Raw genomic sequence first — 19593 nt, forward strand, 5'->3', positions numbered from 1 at the left:
AAGATAACAATGGAGGAAAATATTTTCAACTAATGTCAAAAGAGCTGATCATCCATTAATGTTATAAAAGGCTCCTCTAAATTAATAAGAGGCCAACAGCCCAATAAAAATAATATGAACAGTTATTTTTCTTTTTTTGAGACGGAGTCTCACTCTGTTGCCCAAGCTGGAGTGCAGTGACATGATCTCCGCTCACTGCAACCTCTGCCTCCTGGGTTATGAACAGTTCTTAAAGGAATTCAAATACATTTAACATATGAAAAAATGTTCAGGGCCGGGCGTGGTGGCTCAAGCCTGTAATCCCAGCACTTTGGGAGGCCGAGATGGGTGGATCACGAGGTCAGGAGATCGAGACCATCCTGGCTAACACGGTGAAACCCCGTCTCTATTAAAAAATACAAAAAACTAGCCGGGCGAGGTGGTGGGCGCCTGTAGTCCCAGCTACTCGGGAGGCTGAGGCAGGAGAATGGCATAAACCTGGGAGGCGGAGCTTGCAGTGAGCTGAGATCCGGCCACTGCATTCCAGCCTGGGCGACAGAGCGAGATTCCCTCTCAAAAAAAAAAAAAAAAAAAAAATTTTTCTTGCCATCCATAAGATCTGTATAATCTATGAAATCGAGGCCTGGCGCAGTGATGCATGCTTGTAATCCCAGCACTTTGGGAGATGAGGCAGGTGGATCACCTGAGGTCAGGAGTTTGAAACTAGCCTGACCAACATGATGAAACCCTGTCTCTACTAAAAATACAAAAATTAGCTGGGCGTGGTGGCAGGCACCTGTAATCCCAGCTACTTGGGAGGCTGAGGCAGGGAATCACTTGAACCTGAGAGGTGAAGGTTGCAGTGAGCCAAGATGGCGCCATTGCACTCCAGCCTGGGCAACAAGAGCAAAACTCTGTCTCAAAAAAAAAAATTGAAACAGAAGTGTTACCCAACAGTATTTATCCTTATCACTGTGTCTGATGAACGCTAACATTTTCTGTCCTTTTTTAGCATATTCTTTTTGTTTCTAATTTGAATTTACTAAAGTCATAGCCCACTATAAATTGTGACACATTTTTAAATTAATAAAAGAGAACCAAAAATATGATGATGCTTTACATGTAAAAAGGATTAATATTTTTTCAAAAAAATTGTTTTCCCCCTTCCCTTTCTCCCTAATTCTCTCCTTCCTTTCCCTCTCTCCTTCTCTCCCTCCTTCTTTCCCTTCTTACTTCCTTGTTTCCTTCCTTCCTGTTTCCTAAACAATTTAGTTCAAAAGGCATGGATGGGCCTGAGCAGGGAAAACATCTGCTCAGCAAGGCATGCCCTGGTGCGGAGGCCCTGCAAGATGTTCTTCAGGTTGCCCAGTGGCATCACAGCATGCTCATACTGACCACAGGCCTGTCTAGAAGGTATCCATTCTTAGATACAAAGGAGGTCATAGGTGCCCCAGACATCTGATTTTACTAAAGACTCATACCCCTAAAGTGGATCCAGGGAATATAGAGTCAGTGGGGACAGATAACGGGCAAAAATAGTAGAGACATTGAGACTATAGTAGTCTGTGCCAATCCCCAGTTTTTTGTTATTTTTTTATAAAGAGCCCTCAGGCAAGATTAATGGAAGCCCGATGAACACCTGCCATAAGCCAGAGGGCCTTAGTCTGTAGCTATGCCCGAGGTCTTACAATCACTTAACTTGGGATGTGGACACAAGTTAGATTTCATGTCATTCTCACTGTGGGCAAGGGAAGCTCCTCTGCTTCCACGTCTGAAAACAGTTTCTTCCCAAAGAGCACTTTGTCTGGACAACAGGCAGGTAGGTAGCATGAGATCTGATAGCAGACTTAGGTGAAAGTACAAAGAAGGGCTTGGAGGTTTCAGTGAATGATTGGGCCTCTAGCCAGGTGAGGCCAAACCAGGAAGGAAGTAGACAGTGGATAATGAGTGACCAGTATTTCTGCATGCTCCCTTATGCATGGGTTGGTGGGGGCTTTATCCTCCTCAATGCCCACCTTCCTTTTGAAAGCAGTTATAATCATATCTGCTAACACAGGGGACCTAGATTAGCTGAAGAACTGGGGCAAATAGAATACAGTTTGTTCCTCAAAGCTGCCTAAAAGCCCAAGGCAGTCTTTGCCTCAATCTGCAATTTGGTGCTGGGATGTAGATGGGCCGCCCTTTGATTAAAGATGTGAGTATTGCCGGGCGCGGTGGCTCAAGCCTGTAATCCCAGCACTTTGGGAGGCCGAGACGGGCGGATCACGAGGTCAGGAGTTCGAGACCATCCTGGCTAACACGGTGAAACCCCGTCTCTACTAAAAATACAAAAACTAGCTGGGCGAGGTGGCGGGCGCCTGTAGTCCCAGCTACTCGGGAGGCTGAGGCAGGAGAATGGCGTGAACCCGGGAGGCGGAGCTTGCAGTGAGCTGAGATCCGGCCACTGCACTCCAGTCCGGGCGACAGAGCGAGACTCCGCCTCAAAAAAAAAAAAAAAAAAAAGATGTGAGTATGCCTTGGGACCGTCCTCAGTGAGTGATCAGCATCTCTACAGTGCATGCACAGGCTCTCCTGGTATCAGTAGATAGCAAGTGTGTCAGGCAGCTGCAGGAGTTTTTCCATTTCCCTCACAGAGGCAAGATGTGGAAGGAAGGAAATCGGCAAAAGTGGCCATGATCATGGTGATACAGCTGCCATGTTTCCAGAGATAAACTAAAGTTCTGGAAGCTAGAGCTTAGGCAATGAATGCCTTGAACTCCAGGCTCCTGGGCAGTAGGAGCCTAGAGGACCATACCTCCCTGTGGGTTCAGGAGCCAGGTCCACAGGCTACAGATTCAGTGCTAAGAGACCATGAGAGGCAGTCTGTAGAGCTCCAGCCATCATTTCAAACACTCGGGAGTCAAAGTCCATGTGCAAACAAGCCTTTTGGCTGAAAAGAAAGTGTTCCAGTTGATAGTTTGGTTGAAATAATACATTGGTTTAAAATTAATCTTCTCAATCAGGTGTAACTGTAATCACATGTACTTTTAATTTTTCCACATGTAATTTAATCCTAGACCATAGTCATTTGTATATATTTTGTACATCTATTAATCTGTTTTCCATAACTTTTTGACTTGGACTTTTTTTTTTTCTTTTAAAAATTTGTGGCCAGGCACAGTGGTTCACACCTGTAATCCTAGCACTTTGGGAGGCCAAGGCAGAAGGATCACTTGAGCTCAGGAGTTTGAGACCAACCTGGGCAACATAGGGAGACTTCGTCTCTACCAAAAAAAAAAAAAAAAAAGCTGGGTATTATGGCACGTGCCTGTGGTCCTACCTACTCTGGAGGCTGAGGCAAAAGGATCACTTGAGCCCAGGAAGTCAAAGCTGATGTGAGCTATGATCACATCACTGCACTCCAGCCTGGGTGACAAAGCAAGACCCTGCCTCAAAAAAAAAACAAAAAACAAATCTAATATATGTTTGGCCAACTAACTACTCTTGCTGTGCTATTTGTAATAACAAGAAACTACAACCTAAATGTGAATCGGTTAAAAATACTTTGGTACTGACGGCGCACGGTGGCTCACGCCTATAATCCCAGCACTTTGGGAGGTCGAGGCGGGCGAATCACAAGGTCAGGAGTTCAAGACCAGCCTGACTAACATGGTGAAACCCCATCCCTACTAAAAATACAGGAAATTAGCTGGATGTGGTGGCAAGCGCCTGTAATACCAGCTACTTGGGAGACAGAGGTCGCAATGAGCTGAGATTGCACCACTGCACTCCAGCCTGGGTGAAAGAGTAAGACCCTGTCTCAAAAAAAAAAAAAAAATTCACACATAAGATCTTAAGTTCTACTTTTACTCCTATAATTTTTGTTTGTTTGTTTGTTTGTGATAGAGTTTCACTCTTTTTGCCCAGGCTGGAGTGCAATGGCACGATCTTGGCTCACTGCAGCCTCCACCTCCTGAGTTCAAGTGATTCTCCTGCCTCAGCCTCCTGAGTAGCTGGGATTCTTGGCTAATTTTTTGTAATTTTAGTAGAGACAGGGTTTCACAGTGTTGGCCAGGCTGGTCTCAAACACCTCAGGTGATCTGCCCGCCTCAGCCCCCCAAAGTGCTTGGGATTACAGGCATGAGCCACTGCGCCCGGCCTCTTACTATAATTTTATGCTTGAATTTACTTATTTGACTTTACTGTATTAAATGAGTAGGAATAATTTGTTGGCCATGCATAATCTAATTTTTGTTTTGTTTTGTTTTTGTCATTGTTGTTTGTGAGACAGGGTCTCACTTTGTCACCCAGGCTGAAGTGCAGTGGCACAATCACAGCTCACGGCAACTTCTGCCTCCCAGGCCCAAGCAATTCTCCCACCTCAGCCTCCCCAGTAGCTGGGGCTATAGGTGCGCACCACCACACCTGGATAATTTTTGCATCTTTTTGTAGAGACAGGGTTTTGCCATGTTGCCCAGGCTGGTTTTGAGCTCCTGGGCTCAAGCATTTGCCCACCTTGGCCTCCCAGAGTGCTGGGTTTACAGGAAAGAGCCACTTTACTGAGCCTAATTTTTTGTTAAGGATAATTTAAAAGGGTTGGGGCTACCAGATTTTGTGTGGGTGAACATGATGAAATCAATGACTTAGGAAGAATAATTTGGTTTTATTATGCTGAATAATGAAATAGGAGGAAAGACTGTTGGCAAAGAGACTAGGATATCCTTAAAACAGAGGCTCTTAAACTTTTTTTGAATCTTGAACCCCTTTGAAAATCTAATGAAAGTTATGGTTCTCACTCTAGAAAAATATTTGTAGGTACTTGCCCACAAAACTTTGTGTTCAATTTTAGCAGGTCTACAGATCCCCAGTACCACCAAAACATTCACAAAATAAATAAACCAGCCCATAAATATATGGGGAAATGTTCAAGCTAACATAATGAAATAAATAAAAATTAAAGCATGGATGAGGTACCATTTTTCACCCATCAAATTGGCAAAATCAAAATGTTATCACATCCTATGTTGGGAATGATGTGGGTGAAATGAGTTACATTTCACACTGTTAGGTACATTTGGTAGAGCCTTATGTGTGTTTGGTCACCCAGGCTCAGGTGCAGTGGCACAATCATGACTCGTTGCAGCTCTAGCCTCCCTGGGCTCAGTGGTCCTCTCACCTCAGCCTCCCTAGTAGCTAGGATGGCAAGTGCATGCCACCACACCTGGCTATGTTTTTTGTATTTTTTGTAGACACGATTTCGCTGTGTTGTCCAGGTTGGTCTCGAACTCCTGGCCTCAAGCAATCTGCCTGCTTTGGCCTCCCAAAATGCTAGGATTACAGGCGTGAGCCCCTGTACCCAGTCATGGTAGAGACTTTTAAGAGAACAATTTGACAGAATTTATAAAAATGTATACTGTGCAAACCCTATGATCTAGCATTGCTTTTTTTTTTTCTGAGATGGAGTCTTGCTCTGTTGCCCAGACTGGAGTGCAGTGGCGCGATCTTGGCTCACTGCAACCTCCGCCTCCCAGGTTCAAGTGATTCTCCTGCCTCAGCCTCCCGAGTAGCTGGGATTACAGATATACACCACCACACCTGGCTAATTTTTTGTTTGTTTGTTTTTTGAGATGGAGTCTCGCTCTGTCGCCCAGGCTGGAGTGCAGTGGCACGATCTCGGCTCACTGCAAGCTCCGCCTCCCAGGTTCACGCCGTTCTCCTGCCTTAGTCTCCTGAGTAGCTATGACTACAGATGCCAGCCCCTATGCCCGGCTAATTTTTTTTTTTTTTGTATTTTTTGTACAGACAGGGTTTCACTGTGTTAACCAGGATGTTCTCAATCTCCTGACCTCGTGATCCGCCCGTCTCGGCCTCCCAAAGTGCTGGGATTACAGGCATGAGTGACCACGCCCAGCCTAATTTTTGTATTTTTTTAGTAGAGGTGGGGTTTCACCATGTTGGCAAGACTGGTCTTGAACTCCTGACCTTGCGATCCACCTGCCTCGGCCTCCCAAAGTGCTGGGATTACAGGCATGAGCCACTGCACCTGGCCTGGCATTGCATATTGTCTGTCATATTGAGATACTAACTTAGGTCCATAAGATGTTTGTGTAAGGATGTTCATTGTATTACTGTATGAAATAGCAAAGAAAATTGGAAACGTAAAACTTAACAGCAGGAGAAAAGAGTTTTTAAAAGTAGGATATGCCCTTTAAAAAGAATGAAGTAGATATATATATACACACACACACACACACACACACACATATATATACACACACTCATTTAGAAAGAATATTGTTGAGTAACAAAGTTACATAGGCAATACATACATTATCCTGTTTTGGTTTAAAAATAAATTAAAACTATGTATGTATAAATACATACACATAGTTACTCATATATATGTGTGTGTTAGAAGAGACTCTTCCTCCCTGAGAGTTGATAGAAGATACCTGCGTACCAAAGTAGGTGTAGGAACCCTCACCCACATCTCCATGAGCATAGTAAATGACTTCATGAACCTCATTCCCTCGGCCAGCCAGAGCAAGGCTATAAGAAAGATCTGAGGCTGGGCGCGGTGGCTCAAGCCTGTAATCCCAGCACTTTGGGAGGCCGAGACGGGTGGATCACGAGGTCAGGAGATCGAGACCATCCTGGCCTACACGGTGAAACCCCGTCTCTACTAAAAAATACAAAAAACTAGCCGGGCGAGATGACGGGCGCCTGTAGTCCCAGCTACTCGGGAGGCTGAGGCAGGAGAATGGCGTGAACCCGGGAGGCGGAGCTTGCAGTGAGCCGAGATTGCGCCACTGCACTCCAGCTTGGGCGACAGAGCGAGACTCCGTCTCAAAAAAAAAAAAAAAAAAAGAAAGATCTGAGAGAGGCCAGGCATGGTCGCTCACACTTGTAATCCCAGCACTTTGGGAGGACGAGGCAGACAGATCATTTAAGGTCAGGAGCTCAAGACCAAATTGGCCAACATGGTGAAACCCTGTCTCTACTAAAAATATAAAAATTAGCCAGGCATGATGGTGTGGACCTGTAGTCCCAGCTACTCGGGAGGCTGAGGTGGGAGAATCACTTGAACCCGGGAGGCAGAGGTTGCAGTGAGCTGAGATCACACCACTGCACTCCAGCCTGGGCAACAAAGTGAGGCTCTGTCTCAAAAAAAAAAAAAAAAAAAAAAGATCTGAGAGGAACTTCTGTGAGGAGACTGGGTAAAGAGCAGAAAACCATGTTGTGAGTCCCTAACCCCCTTTTGAGGGAAGAGGTAGAAGGATGCATATTAAGGGTTGAGCCAAGGTGGAATGGTTAGAATTTTCCCTACCCAGTTTCCCATGACAGTTCCTGCAGAACTAGTGATGATACTGCCATCAAGTGTCCCAATTAAGACAACAATTATCTGGTTACCCAGGTTCAAGGGGACCACTCTGGCAGCTGTAATGTCTGTTCTCTATGGTTAGAAGGTGAAGACTGGTGTGGACCTCATGTCTAAGAAAGCTGAAGCTGACCCGCTCAGAAAGTCCAAGACCAGGAAGAGATGACTTAAATGGCCTTTGTGGGTTAGCCAGGAGAAGCTGCTGAATTGGGATGAGTCTGTACTGCCCAGCTCTGTTGGGGCAAGGTATCATCAGTGTTTCCTGTGGGTCAGCCAGCGTGGTCTTGGATCTTGTCAAGTAGGGTACATGCCCAAAGTAGAGATCTATTTATCTAGGTTATGGAAATGACAAGGAGTGAGGGGAAGGTGTCTAGCAAGAGCCTCCCAAAAGTGGTAAAACTTCTCCAAAATGAAGCCATTTTAACCATCTGCCAAGCTGAGAATGTGAAGCCACTCAGCCATACAAAAACAAACCATTCTCTTAATCTCTTCTCCCTCCACACAGTCCCTAATCCCTAACTCTTGTTAGAAACTAAACTACAGTGAGTGGGCTGAGTGCGGTGGCTCATGCTTGTAATCCCAGCACTTGGGGAGGCCAAGGCGGGCAGATTACCTGAGCTTGGGAATTCGAGACCAGCCTGACCAACGTGACAAAACCTTGTCTCTACTAAAAATATGAAAGATTAACCAGGTGTGGTGGTGCATGCCTGTGGTCCCAGCTACTTGGGAGGCTGAGGCACGAGAATCGTTTGAACCCAGAAGGCAGAGGTTGCAGGGAGCCTATAGCACACCACTGCACTCCAGCCTGGCCACAGAGCAAGACTGTCTCCAAAGAAAATTAAAATTTAAATTTAAAAAACTACAGTGAGAGAGTGAGGACAGGGGTGAGCAGGGAAGTAGTAAAGTGGGGAAAGAAGCAAGAGAGTAAAGGCAAAGAGACTCATGGAGAGATGGTAGAGTGGGGGAGCAACTCAAGTAGGGAGAAAGATAGAACATGACCCTTTCTATAACCCATCCAGGGGAAGGGAAAGGAATTACTTTTGGGGTTTTGACTATTACCCAGGACTGATCATTTTAATTATTGCGTAGATACTGTGTTTGTGACAGTGTAACAGTAGGAACATCTGTTACCTAAGAATTAAGGGGAGGCTAGCAGCAGTGGCTCACACCTGTAATCCCAATACTTGGGGAAGCCCAGGCAGGAGGATTGCTTGAGGCCAAGAGTTCCAGACCAGCCTGGGAAACATAGTGAGACCCTGTCTCTAAAAAAAAAAAAAAAAAAAAATCAAAATATTAGTCAGGCATGGTGACACACACCTGTAGTCCTAGCTACTTGGGAAGCTGAGGTGGGAGTATTGCTTGAGCCCAGGACGTGGCTGCAGGGAGCTATGATCATGCCACTACACTCCAGCCTAGGTGACAGAGTGAGATACTTCCTCAAAAAATAAGAATTAAGAGGCCGGGTGCGGTGGCTCATGCCTGTAATCCCAGCACTTTGGGAGGCTGAGGCAGTCAGATCATCTGAGGTCAAGAGTTCGAGATCGGCCTGGCCAACATGGTGAAACCCCGTCTCTACTAAAAATACAAAAATTAGCTGGGCGTGGTGGTGCACGCCTGTAATCCCAGCTCCTCGGGAGGCTGAGGCAGGAGAATTGCTTGAACCCAGGAGGTGGAAGTTGTGGTGAGCCAAGATCGCACCCCTACACTCCAGCCTGGGTGATAGAGTGAGACTCCATCTCAAAAAAAAAGGAAGGGAAAGCCATGGGACCTGTTGAAGTCTTCATCTAGAAGCAGAGGAAGAATACCTCCACTAAGTAAAGTTTAAAGAAGTTGTGGGAGACTAAAATGAAATTTAAAAATCATAATCCATAGGTCATGCTTGTCCAAAATATGGTTTTCATATATACCTGTGTGAACATAGGGAAAGTCTGACAAGACAGGCTCCGAACTATTAACAAGGATTTCCTTTAATGGATGAGATTCTTTCTTTACACTTTACACATTCTCACATTATTTGAATATGTGTCTATCAGCAAGTATTAGTTTTATCATTTTAAACAAAAGATAAAAATAGGAAGAAATACTGTTTAAATGAACAAGTAGCTGGCATTACAATCAAGTTCATCTGCATATGAGATTTATAAAGGCCTGGCCTCAGATCAGCCTTCTCTAATTAATCATTCCTCTGTCTCCCACCACTGATCAGAGACTTTTCCCTGATACACCTTATTCTTGTGTCCATCTGCTTTCAAGCATGGATACTCCTGGATGATCTCTTCTTTCTATGATTACTGCACATGTTTAAAAATTCCCTCTGCTCCTTGCTTCTTGTGACTTCTCATAGTCTTTCCCTTTGTGATGTGGCGACATTGGAAAACTTTCAATGCCACGTATGCCTTGTACACATTACTGTCAGTTTTATTTGGTAATTTGCTGTGCAATAATTTCTTCTTCCAATCATAGATAACATGAGAATATCGGAAAGTATTTGTATGTTCTGAATTTCTTTTAGATGGAGAAAACAGGCCGGAAATCAAAAAGTCAACCACAAGCCAGAATATTTCTGATGAAAATCAAACCCATGAGATGATAATGGAGAGACTCTCTGGAGACTGCTTCTGGTACTCCATCCTAGGAGGACTCTGGGATTTTGATTACCATCCAGAGTTTAACCAAGAAAACCACAAGAGATATTTAGGACAAGTAACTTTGACCCACAGAAAGATCACACAGGAGAGAAGCCTTGAGTGTAATAAATTTGCAGAAAACTGTAATCTGAACTCAAACCTTATGCATCAGAGAATTCCTTCTATTAAAATACCCCTGAATTCTGACACACAGGGAAACAGCATCAAACATAATTCAGACTTGGTTTACTATCAGGGAAATTATGTAAGAGAGACACCCTATGAATACAGTGAGTGTGGAAAAATCTTCAATCAACGTATTCTTCTTACTGATCATATTCATACCACAGAGAAACCCAGCCACAACTCATCTTTTACCCAGCCTCAGATGGTGCTTACAGGAGAGAAACCCTATAAGTGTGATGAATGTGGAAAAAGATTCAGCCAGAGGATACATCTCATTCAACATCAGAGAATTCACACGGGAGAAAAGCCTTTTATATGCAATGGATGTGGGAAAGCCTTCCGTCAGCATTCATCCTTTACTCAGCATCTGAGGATTCATACTGGAGAAAAGCCCTATAAATGTAATCAATGTGGTAAAGCTTTTAGCCGCATCACATCCCTTACTGAGCATCATAGACTTCATACTGGAGAGAAACCTTACGAATGTGGTTTCTGTGGTAAAGCCTTCAGTCAGAGGACACATCTGAATCAACATGAAAGAACTCATACAGGAGAGAAACCCTATAAATGTAATGAATGCGGGAAAGCCTTTAGCCAGAGCGCGCACCTTAATCAACACAGGAAAATCCATACTCGGGAGAAATTATGTGAATATAAATGTGAGCAAACAGTTTGCCACAGTCCTTCACTTAGCAGCACATAACTTGTGGTGGGGGAAATAGATAAATAAATAAATGCAGGAGATTTTTTGGTTAGACCTTTTTATCCCATTCAATATCAAATTATTCATAGTGAAGAGAAAGCTTATACATAAACTTTCTTTCTTTCTTTCTTTCTCTCTCTCTCTCTCTCTCTCTCTCTCTCTCTCTCCCCCCTCTCTCTCTCTCTTTCTCTCTCTTTCTTTCTTTCTTTTCTTTCTTTTTTTTTTTGAGACAGAGTCTCACTCTGTCACCCAGGCTGAAGTGCAGTGGTGCAATCTCAGCTCACTGCAACCTCCACCTCCTGGGTTCAAGCAATTCTCCTGCCTCAGCCTCCTGAGTAGCTGGGACGACAGGTACGCACCACCACACCCAGCTAAGTTTTTGTATTTTTAGTAGAGACGGGGTTTCGCCGTGTTGGCCAGGCTGGTCTCGAACTCCTAACCTCAGGTGATCTACCCACCTCAGCCTCCCAAAGTGCTGGAATTACAGGCGTGAGCCACTGCACCCGGCCATAAACTTTCAATGCATAGAAACCAAATTAATTTAAACCTTAAACGAGCAGCATATTACATTCCCAGGAGGGGTTATAAAAAGGAAAAATAATTTATTTTACAAATGGGATTATATTTGGAGTCATGTTCCAAATCTGATATAAAACTTTTTTAAAAATCAGAATTCCTTATCCAGGCATGGTGGTGCACAACTGCATTCCCAGCTACTCTGGAGACTGAGGCATGAGAATGACTTGAACATGGGAGGTGAAGGTTGCAGTGAGCTGAGATCATGCCACTGCACTCCAGCCTGGGCAACAGAGCAAGACTCTGTTTAAAAAAAAAGAAAGAAAGAAAGAAATCCTATAGGCAACAACTTGTAATTACTCACCTGTAAGTTTTATGGTATAAATCTTTTTTTTTTTTTTTTTTTTTTGTGAGACGGAATCTTGCTCTGTCACCCAGGCTGGAGTGCAATGGCCCAATCTTGGCTCACTGCAACCTCCGCCTCCCAGCTTCCAGTGATTCTCCTTCTTCAGCCTTACAGGTGCGTGCCACCATGCCCGGCTGACATTTTTTTCTAATTTTTAGTAGAGACAGGGTTTCATCATATTGACTAGGCTGGTCTCGAACTCCTGACTTTGTGATCCACCTGCCTCGGCCTCCCAAACTGCTGGGATTACAGGCGTGAGCCACCACACCTGGCAGTTTATGGTATAAAACTTTTAAATCTGAAATTTTGATTAATTAAAGACAGTGCTGGCTGGGGGCGGTGGTTCATGCCTATAATCCCAGCACTTTGGGAGGCCGAGGTGGGGTGATCACCTAAGGTCAGGAGTTTGAGACCAGCCTGGCCAACATAGTAAAAACCCCATCTCTACTAAAAATACAAAAATTAGCTGGGTGTGGTGGTGTACACTTGCACCACCTCCCAGCAGCTTGGGAGGCTGAGGCAGGAGAATTGCTTGAACCTGGTAGGCGGAGGTTGCAGTGAGCCAAGATCACGCCAGTGTACTCCAGCCTGGGCGACAGTGAGACTCTGTCTCAAAAAAAAAAAGTAAAATTTAAAAATAAAGGCAATGCTGTAGTGCAACCAGTCACATTAACTTGAAATAAACATAAAAGAGCAGTATTTCACAAACATCAGTTATTTGTATGCTCTCTTTACAGTTTTTACCATATCTACTATTTACCTAATATTCTTTATAAAGGGATGCAAAATTTTTAGCCTTCTCTTAGGAAATACTATTTAGCATATAAAACTAATAAGTTATATGCTAGTTTTATATGCTAATTAAATTTATTCTACTCTTCATCAAAATAGATATATAACCTTGAAATTAAAAATATTCATTGATGTACCACCCAAAATCTTGTGTGCCATTGTTTGAGAAACAGTGTGATAGTTTGTGGCAATATCCTGTGATGATTCTTTTTGCAATCTTGACATTATTTTCATCAAATGAATCCTAGGAACACTTTGAGAAGAGCCTTGAGGGAGACTTGAGGGTGCTATTGATGAACTTTGAAATACTGATTCAGAGAAGTCTGCTTTTCTATTTTGTTTTAGCTTTAAATTTCTCTGTGGCAAGTCTAGATTTTTTCAGTTAAAATTATTTCTGCCGGGCGCGGTGGCTCAAGCCTGTAATCCCAGCACTTTGGGAGGCCGAGACGGGCGGATCACGAGGTCAGGAGATCGAGACTATCCTGGCTAACACGGTGAAACCCCGTCTCTACTAAAAAATACAAAAAACTAGCCAGGCGAGGTGGTGGGCGTCTGTAGTCCCAGCTACTCGGGAGGCTGAGGCAGGAGAATGGCGTGAACCCGGGAGGCGGAGCTTGCAGTGAGCTGAGATCTGGCCACCGCACTCCAGCCTGGGCGACAGAGTGAGACTCCGTCTCAAAAAAAAAAAAAAAAAAAAAAAAATTATTTCTGCTGTATTTGTAGGATAAAAGTTTTGGGTTTTTGTAAAATAATGACCAGAGGCTAAGAATCCCATGCCACCCTGTATCACTGTGGAAGATGCAGAAGTGAGGAACTGTATCTGCGGGTGAGCCCTGGTGCCATGTTAAGGGTGGGAATCAGGGGAGAGCTGCAGTGGCTTATATAAACACCTAAAGAAGTAGTCTAATTGGCTTAATCATTTATTTTATTTATTGAAATATATATCTGGGCCGGGCGCAGTGGCTTACGTCTCTAATCGCAGCACTTTGGGAGGCTGAGGCAGGTGGATCACTTGAGGTTAGGTGTTCAAGACCAGCCTGGCCAACATGGTAAAACCGAGTCTCTACTAACAATACAAAAATTAGCTGGGTGTGATGGTGTGCACCTGTAACCCCAGCCAGTTGGGAGGCTGAGGCAGGAGAATTGCTTGGACCTGGGAGGCGGAGGTTGCAGTGAGCCGAGATTGTGCCACTGCACTCCAGCCTGGGCAATAGAGCGAGACTCCATCTCAAAAAAGAAAAAGAAAAAGAAAAAGAAAATATGTATCTGTAACACTTTTTTCCAAAAATAATTCCTATTAGTTTGTTTGCATTGCTATAAAGGAATACCTGAAACTGGGTAGTTTATAAAGAAAAGAAGCTTTATTTGGCTTATAGTTCTTCAGGCTGTCCAGGAAGTATGGTGCTGGTGTCTGCTTCTGTTGACGGCCTCAGAACACTTCCAATTATGGCGGAAGGTCAATGGGAGCCAGCATATTACCTGACAAGAGAGGGGTCAAGAGAGATGAGGGAGGTTGCAAGCTCTTAAACACTCAGCTCTCACATGAACTACCAGAGTGAGAACTCATTCAATAACACAGGGAGGACACCAAGCCATTCATGGGGGATCCACCCCCGTGCCCCAAACACCTCCCACCAGGCCCCACCTCCAGCATTGGGGATCACATTTCAACCTGAGATTGGAAGGGACAAATATCCAAAGTATAATATATCAGAATTTAAGGCGATTTCGTTCAGTCTCCCAAGTATCTGGGATTACAGGTGCGCATCACCACATCCGGCTAATTTTTGTATTTATAGTAGAGACAGGGTTTCACTGTATTGGTCAGGCTGGTCTCGAACATTTAATGTCAGGTGATCCACCCGCCTCAGCCTCCCAAAGAGTTGAGATTACAGGCGTGAGCCACTGCGCCCAGCCCCACATTTGATGTTTTAAAGCATTGAAAATGTGAACGGTCATAAACCATGAATGAGTGCAAGTATAGGGACACTTCAGTTTCCTGGTTTTCAGGTTTCCTCTGTCTTCTCAGGCATGGTTGAAAAAACCATAAGGTTAAGGCAGGAGTGCAGTCTGCTTGCTTTCTCACCTTTCTTCTAACTTGAGCCTGGCTCAAGACTTCCCTGATTTCTTCTCTCCAAGAAAGGACTAGATTTTATAGGCCCTGAATCAAAGCTGAAATGATTTAAAGACTTTAAAAAATGAAAACACTGGCCGGGTGCGGTGGCTCAAGCCTGTAATCCCAGCACTTTGGGAGGCCGAGACGGGCGGATCATGAGGTCAGGAGATCGAGACCATCCTGGCTAACACGGTGAAACCCCGTCTCTACTAAAAAATACAAAAAACTAGCCGGGCGAGGTGGTGGGCGTCTGTAGTCCCAGCTACTCGGGAGGCTGAGGCAGGAGAATGGCGTAAACCCGGGAGGCGGAGCTTGCAGTGAGCTGAGATCCGGCCACTGCACTCCAGCCTGGGCGACAGAGCGAGACTCCGTCTCAAAAAAAAAAAAAAAAAAAAGGCCGGGCGCGGTGGCTCAAGCCTGTAATCCCAGCACTTTGGGAGGCCGAGACGGGTGGATCACGAGGTCAGGAGATCGAGACCATCCTGGCTAACACTGTGAAACCCCGTCTCTACTAAAAAAAAAAATACAAAAAATTAGCCGGGCGAGATGGCGGGCGCCTGTAGTCCCAGCTACTCGGGAGGCTGAGGCGAGAGAATGGCGTAAACCCGGAGGCGGAGCTTGCAATGAGCTGAGATCCGGCCACTGCACTCCAGCCTGGGCGACAGAGCGAGACTCCGTCTCAAAAAAAAAAAAAAAAAAAAAAAAAAACGAAAACACTGAACCCCCCAAAAACCTCATTTCATTGTAGAAATTAAACTTTTCAAAAGCATTTTTGTCCCATGCAACAGTAGGTATGAAATAGTTAATGAAACCTTGAGTTGTTGTAGTCAGGGAGGCTTTCTAATAGTATTTTGTCCAAACATCTGTGCAGTGGCAATGCATTTTCAGGGCAACTCAATTCTGGAAGCATCCTCGCCCCAAAAAAGCCACATTTAACATTCATTTGCCATAATGAGGCAGGATATAAGGCACTCAGATTTCAGGAAGGGAGAGAGTGAGCAAAGGTGAAGTCTCAGCAGAGGTATATACTTTTTTTTTTTTTTTTGAGACTGAGTCTCGCACTGTCTCCTGAGCTGGAATGCAATGGCACTATCTTGGTTCACCGCAATCTCCGCCTCCTGGGTTCAAGCCATTCCCCTGCCTCAACCTCCTGAGTAGCTGGGATTACAGGCACCTGCCACCACACCCGGCTAATTTTTTGTGTTTTTAGTAATGACGGGATTTCACTATGTTGGCCAGGCTGGTCTCAAACTCCTGACCTCATGATCTGCCTGCCCTCGGCCTCCCAAAGTGCTGAGATTACAGGCGTGAGCCAAAGTGCCCAGCCACGTATGTTCTTTTTAAAAGTAATCATGCCTGTCATCCCAGCACTTTGGGAGGCTGAGGCGGGTGGATCACGAGGTCAGGAGATCGAGACCATCCTGGCTAATTTGGTGAAACCCTGTCTCTACTAAAAATACAAAAAATTACCCGGGCGTGGTGGTGGGCGCCTGTAGTCCCAGCTACTCGGGAGGCTGAGGCAGGAGAATGGCGTGGACCCAAGAGGCGGAGCTTGCAGTGAGCCGAAATCATGCCACTGCACTCCAGCCTGGGCCACAGAGTAAGACTCCATCTCAAAACTAAAAATAAAAAATAAAGTAATGGTTAAGGCCGGGTGTGGTGGCTCATGCCTGTAATCCCAGCACTTTGGGAGGCCGAGGCAGGCAGATCACGAGGTCAGGAGATGGAGACCATCCTGGCTAACATGGTGAAACCCTGTTTCTACTAAAAACACAAAAAATTAGCCAGGCGTGGTGGCGGGCGCCTGTAGTCCCAGCTACTTGGGAGGCTGAGGCAGGAGAATGGCGTGAACCTGGGAGGCGGAGCTTGCAGTGAACTGAGATTACCCCACTGCACTCCAGCCTGGGCAACAGAGCGAGTCTCAAAACAAAAAAGGTTAATTACTCTTGGTAAAATCTTTGATCAAAGCTTAATTTTGTGGCTGGGCGCAGTGACTCATGCCTGTAATCCCAGCACTTTGGGAGGCCAAGGCGGGCAGATCATGAGGTGAGGAGTTCGAGACCAGCCTTGCCAGTATGGTGAAACTGTCTCTACTAAAAATACAAAAATTAGCTAGGTGTGGTGGCACACACCTGTAGTCTCAGCTACTGGGGAGGCTGAGGCAGAAGAATCACTTGAACCCGGGAGGCGGAGGTTGCAGTGAGCCAAGATCATGCCACTGCACTCCAGCTTGGGTGACAGAGTGAGACTCCGTCTCAAAAAAAAAAAAAAAAGGTTTACTTTTGAAACCAGGAAAAAAAAATTTTTTTGCAAAGAGTTCTAAAGGCTCCAGTACAAGGCAGTGTATCTGTATCACAGCACAGGTGAAAAACAAGAACAAGATGGAATTCTCAGTAGAGGATGAGCAGAACTTGGACATCCCAGAAAAAAACGTGTCTGGACTGAACCCAACCACAGTTGGCCAAGGACTTTCACCAATTCTTCATACATAGGAATTGTTCATTAGAATCCTATTATATATTCCTTAGGGTCATAAATGATTCTGTTTATGTTAATTATACAGTAAACTTGGTGCAGATTCATTCTCATGTTGTCCTTTGTTCTCTTCAAAATGTTCCAAGTTAAGGAGTAAAGCCTAAATATGAATACTGGTACTCCCAGTATACTGGAACCAGAGGTGTACACATTCCAGTACTTGTTTGTTATGACTTGTTTCTATCTAGGAGAGTAATATATTACCGTTTCACATGTATTAGTTTCTTTGGTCTATCCAACCAAGTGTTGTTGTCCTTTTTCTATGAGAAGAAATACTTAAGCTACACATAGTAGTAGATGACTTATTATTCAGGGTTTCTCTGACTGAAATGTCACTGTAACATCAGTCATTTTACTCCTAATCCTGTAGATACAAACAGTGCCTGGAACAGTCTTTTATAACACTCTGAAAACATTTGGTAAATATATGAACTTTAATAAAAGGAAAGATTGCTGCTCAACACCAAAATCTGTGTGACTAGTTCTCATAACCTCAGAGTATTAGTAAAGAATTGTCCTGTTGATTGGTTCTTTTATGTCCAAAGAGCTTGTTAGCATGGAGAAAAATACTGATATGATTTGGCTTTGTGTCCCCACCCAAATCTCATCTCAAATTGTAAATGCCAGCCTGGGCATTTTCCCCCATGTTGTTCTTGTGATAGTGAGTGAGTTCTCATGAGATCTGATGGTTTTATAAGGGACTCTTCCCGCTTTGCTCACTCACACTCTCTCTTGCCTGCTGCCATGTAAGACATGCCTGCTTCCCCTTTTGCCATGATTGTAAGTTTCCCGAGGCCTCCCCAGCCATGTGTAACTGTGAGTCAATTAAACCTCTTTCCTTTATAAATTACCCAATCTTGGGTATTTCTTTATAGCAGTGTGAAAACAGACTAATACAAATACTCATTAGAATTTGTATTTTGATTAATGTTTGATGTATTTTTTTTTTAGACAAGAGTGTCACTCTGTCGCCCAGGCTGGAATGCAGTGGCACAATCTCAGCTCACTGCAGGCTCCACCTCCCCTCCCGGGTTCACGGTATTCTCGTGCCTCAGCCTCCCAAGTAGCTGTGACTACAGGCGCCCACCACCACATCCGGCTAATTTTTTGTATATTTAGTAGAGACGAGGGTGTTAGCCAGGATGGTCTCGATCTCCTGACCTCGTGATCCACCTGTCTTAGCGTCCCAAAGTGCTGGGATTACAGGCATGAGCCACCGCACCTGGCCTGTTTTGTTCTTTTTTTTTTTTTAGAGACAGAGTCTCATGCCCAGGCTGGTCTTGAACTCCTAGGCTCAAGTGATCCTCCTGCCTCAGCCTCCCAAAATGCTGGGATTACAGGCATGAGCCACCACACCTGGCCTTTTTTGTTCTTTTTTTTTTTAAAGACAGAGTCTCATGCCCAGGCTGGTCTTGAACTCCTAGGCTCAAGTGATCCTCCTGCCTCAGCCTCCCAAAGTGCTGGGATTACACGCATGAGGTATGACACCTAACCCCGTGTATTTATTTAAGAAACCAATTGACATTCTTTAAACAGTCAGCATTCCTCTACTTATTTGGACATTTGCAACTAATAAATAAAAAATTAAGAATTTCTAAAATTAGATATGCCCACTCTTTTAAACATTAACTTCAGATTTAAACAGATCTTAATGTTTCATTATATCCAAACCTAAACTGTCAGATTCTATTAAATGCTTTAAACACTTTAAGAAACAGAAAAGATACAACCAGAATGTCACAATCATTATACCAAAACCAGTTATAAAAATGTTAACTGTGTAGATTTCATTTTTTTTCTTACCTTTATTTGAACACTTTACCAGGGTTCCAGTTTTCCATATATTTCTAGGTTTATGTTCTTCTTTGTTTTTTTTTTTTGACAGAGTCTCGCTCTGTTGCCCAGGCTGGAGTGCAATGGTGTGATCTCGGCTCACTGCAATCTCCACCTCCTGGGTTCGAGCAATTCTCCTGCCTCAGGCTCCCAAGGAGCTGGGATTACAGGTGCCCACCACCATGCCCAGCTAATTTTGTGTATTTTTAGTACAGATGGGGGTCTCACCATTGTTGGCCAGGCTGGTCTCGAACTCTTGACCTCAGGTGATCCACCTGCTTCGGCCTCCCAAAGTGCTGGGATTACAGGCATGAACCACTGCATCCGACCTTTTTTTTTTTTTTTTTTTTTTTTTGAGACAGAGTCTTGCTCTGTTGCCCAGGCTGGAGTGCAGTGGCGTGATCTCAACTCACTGCAACCTCCGCCTCCTAGGTTCAAGCAATTCTCCTGCCTCAGCCTCCCTAGTAGCTGGGATTATAGGCATGCACCACCAAGCCCGGCTAATTTTTTTTTTTTTTTTTTTTTTTTTTAGTAGAGATGGAG

At 44.5% G+C, this 19593-nt stretch overlaps 1 protein-coding gene across 4 annotated transcripts in view; it reads left to right on the forward strand.

Annotated features, from left to right (window-relative positions):
- Positions 1 to 11042, forward strand: part of ZNF713 (zinc finger protein 713) — a 52831-nt gene extending 41789 nt beyond the window's left edge. For 2 of the 4 annotated variants that reach the window (XM_033194534.1, XM_033194535.1), the window contains exon 8: positions 9849 to 11042. In XM_033194534.1, the coding sequence (XP_033050425.1) occupies positions 9849 to 10852 (1004 nt within the window). In that variant the 3' untranslated portion in view covers positions 10853 to 11042. The remainder of the gene's footprint in view (positions 1 to 9848) is intronic. The other 2 variants (XM_033194532.1, XM_033194533.1) reach the window with 1 other exon arrangement.
- Positions 11043 to 19593: the final 8551 nt, after the last annotated feature.

Source organism: Trachypithecus francoisi, unplaced genomic scaffold, assembly GCF_009764315.1.
Source record: "Trachypithecus francoisi isolate TF-2019V2 unplaced genomic scaffold, Tfra_2.0 Lachesis_group4, whole genome shotgun sequence".
NCBI lineage: Eukaryota > Metazoa > Chordata > Mammalia > Primates > Cercopithecidae > Trachypithecus > Trachypithecus francoisi.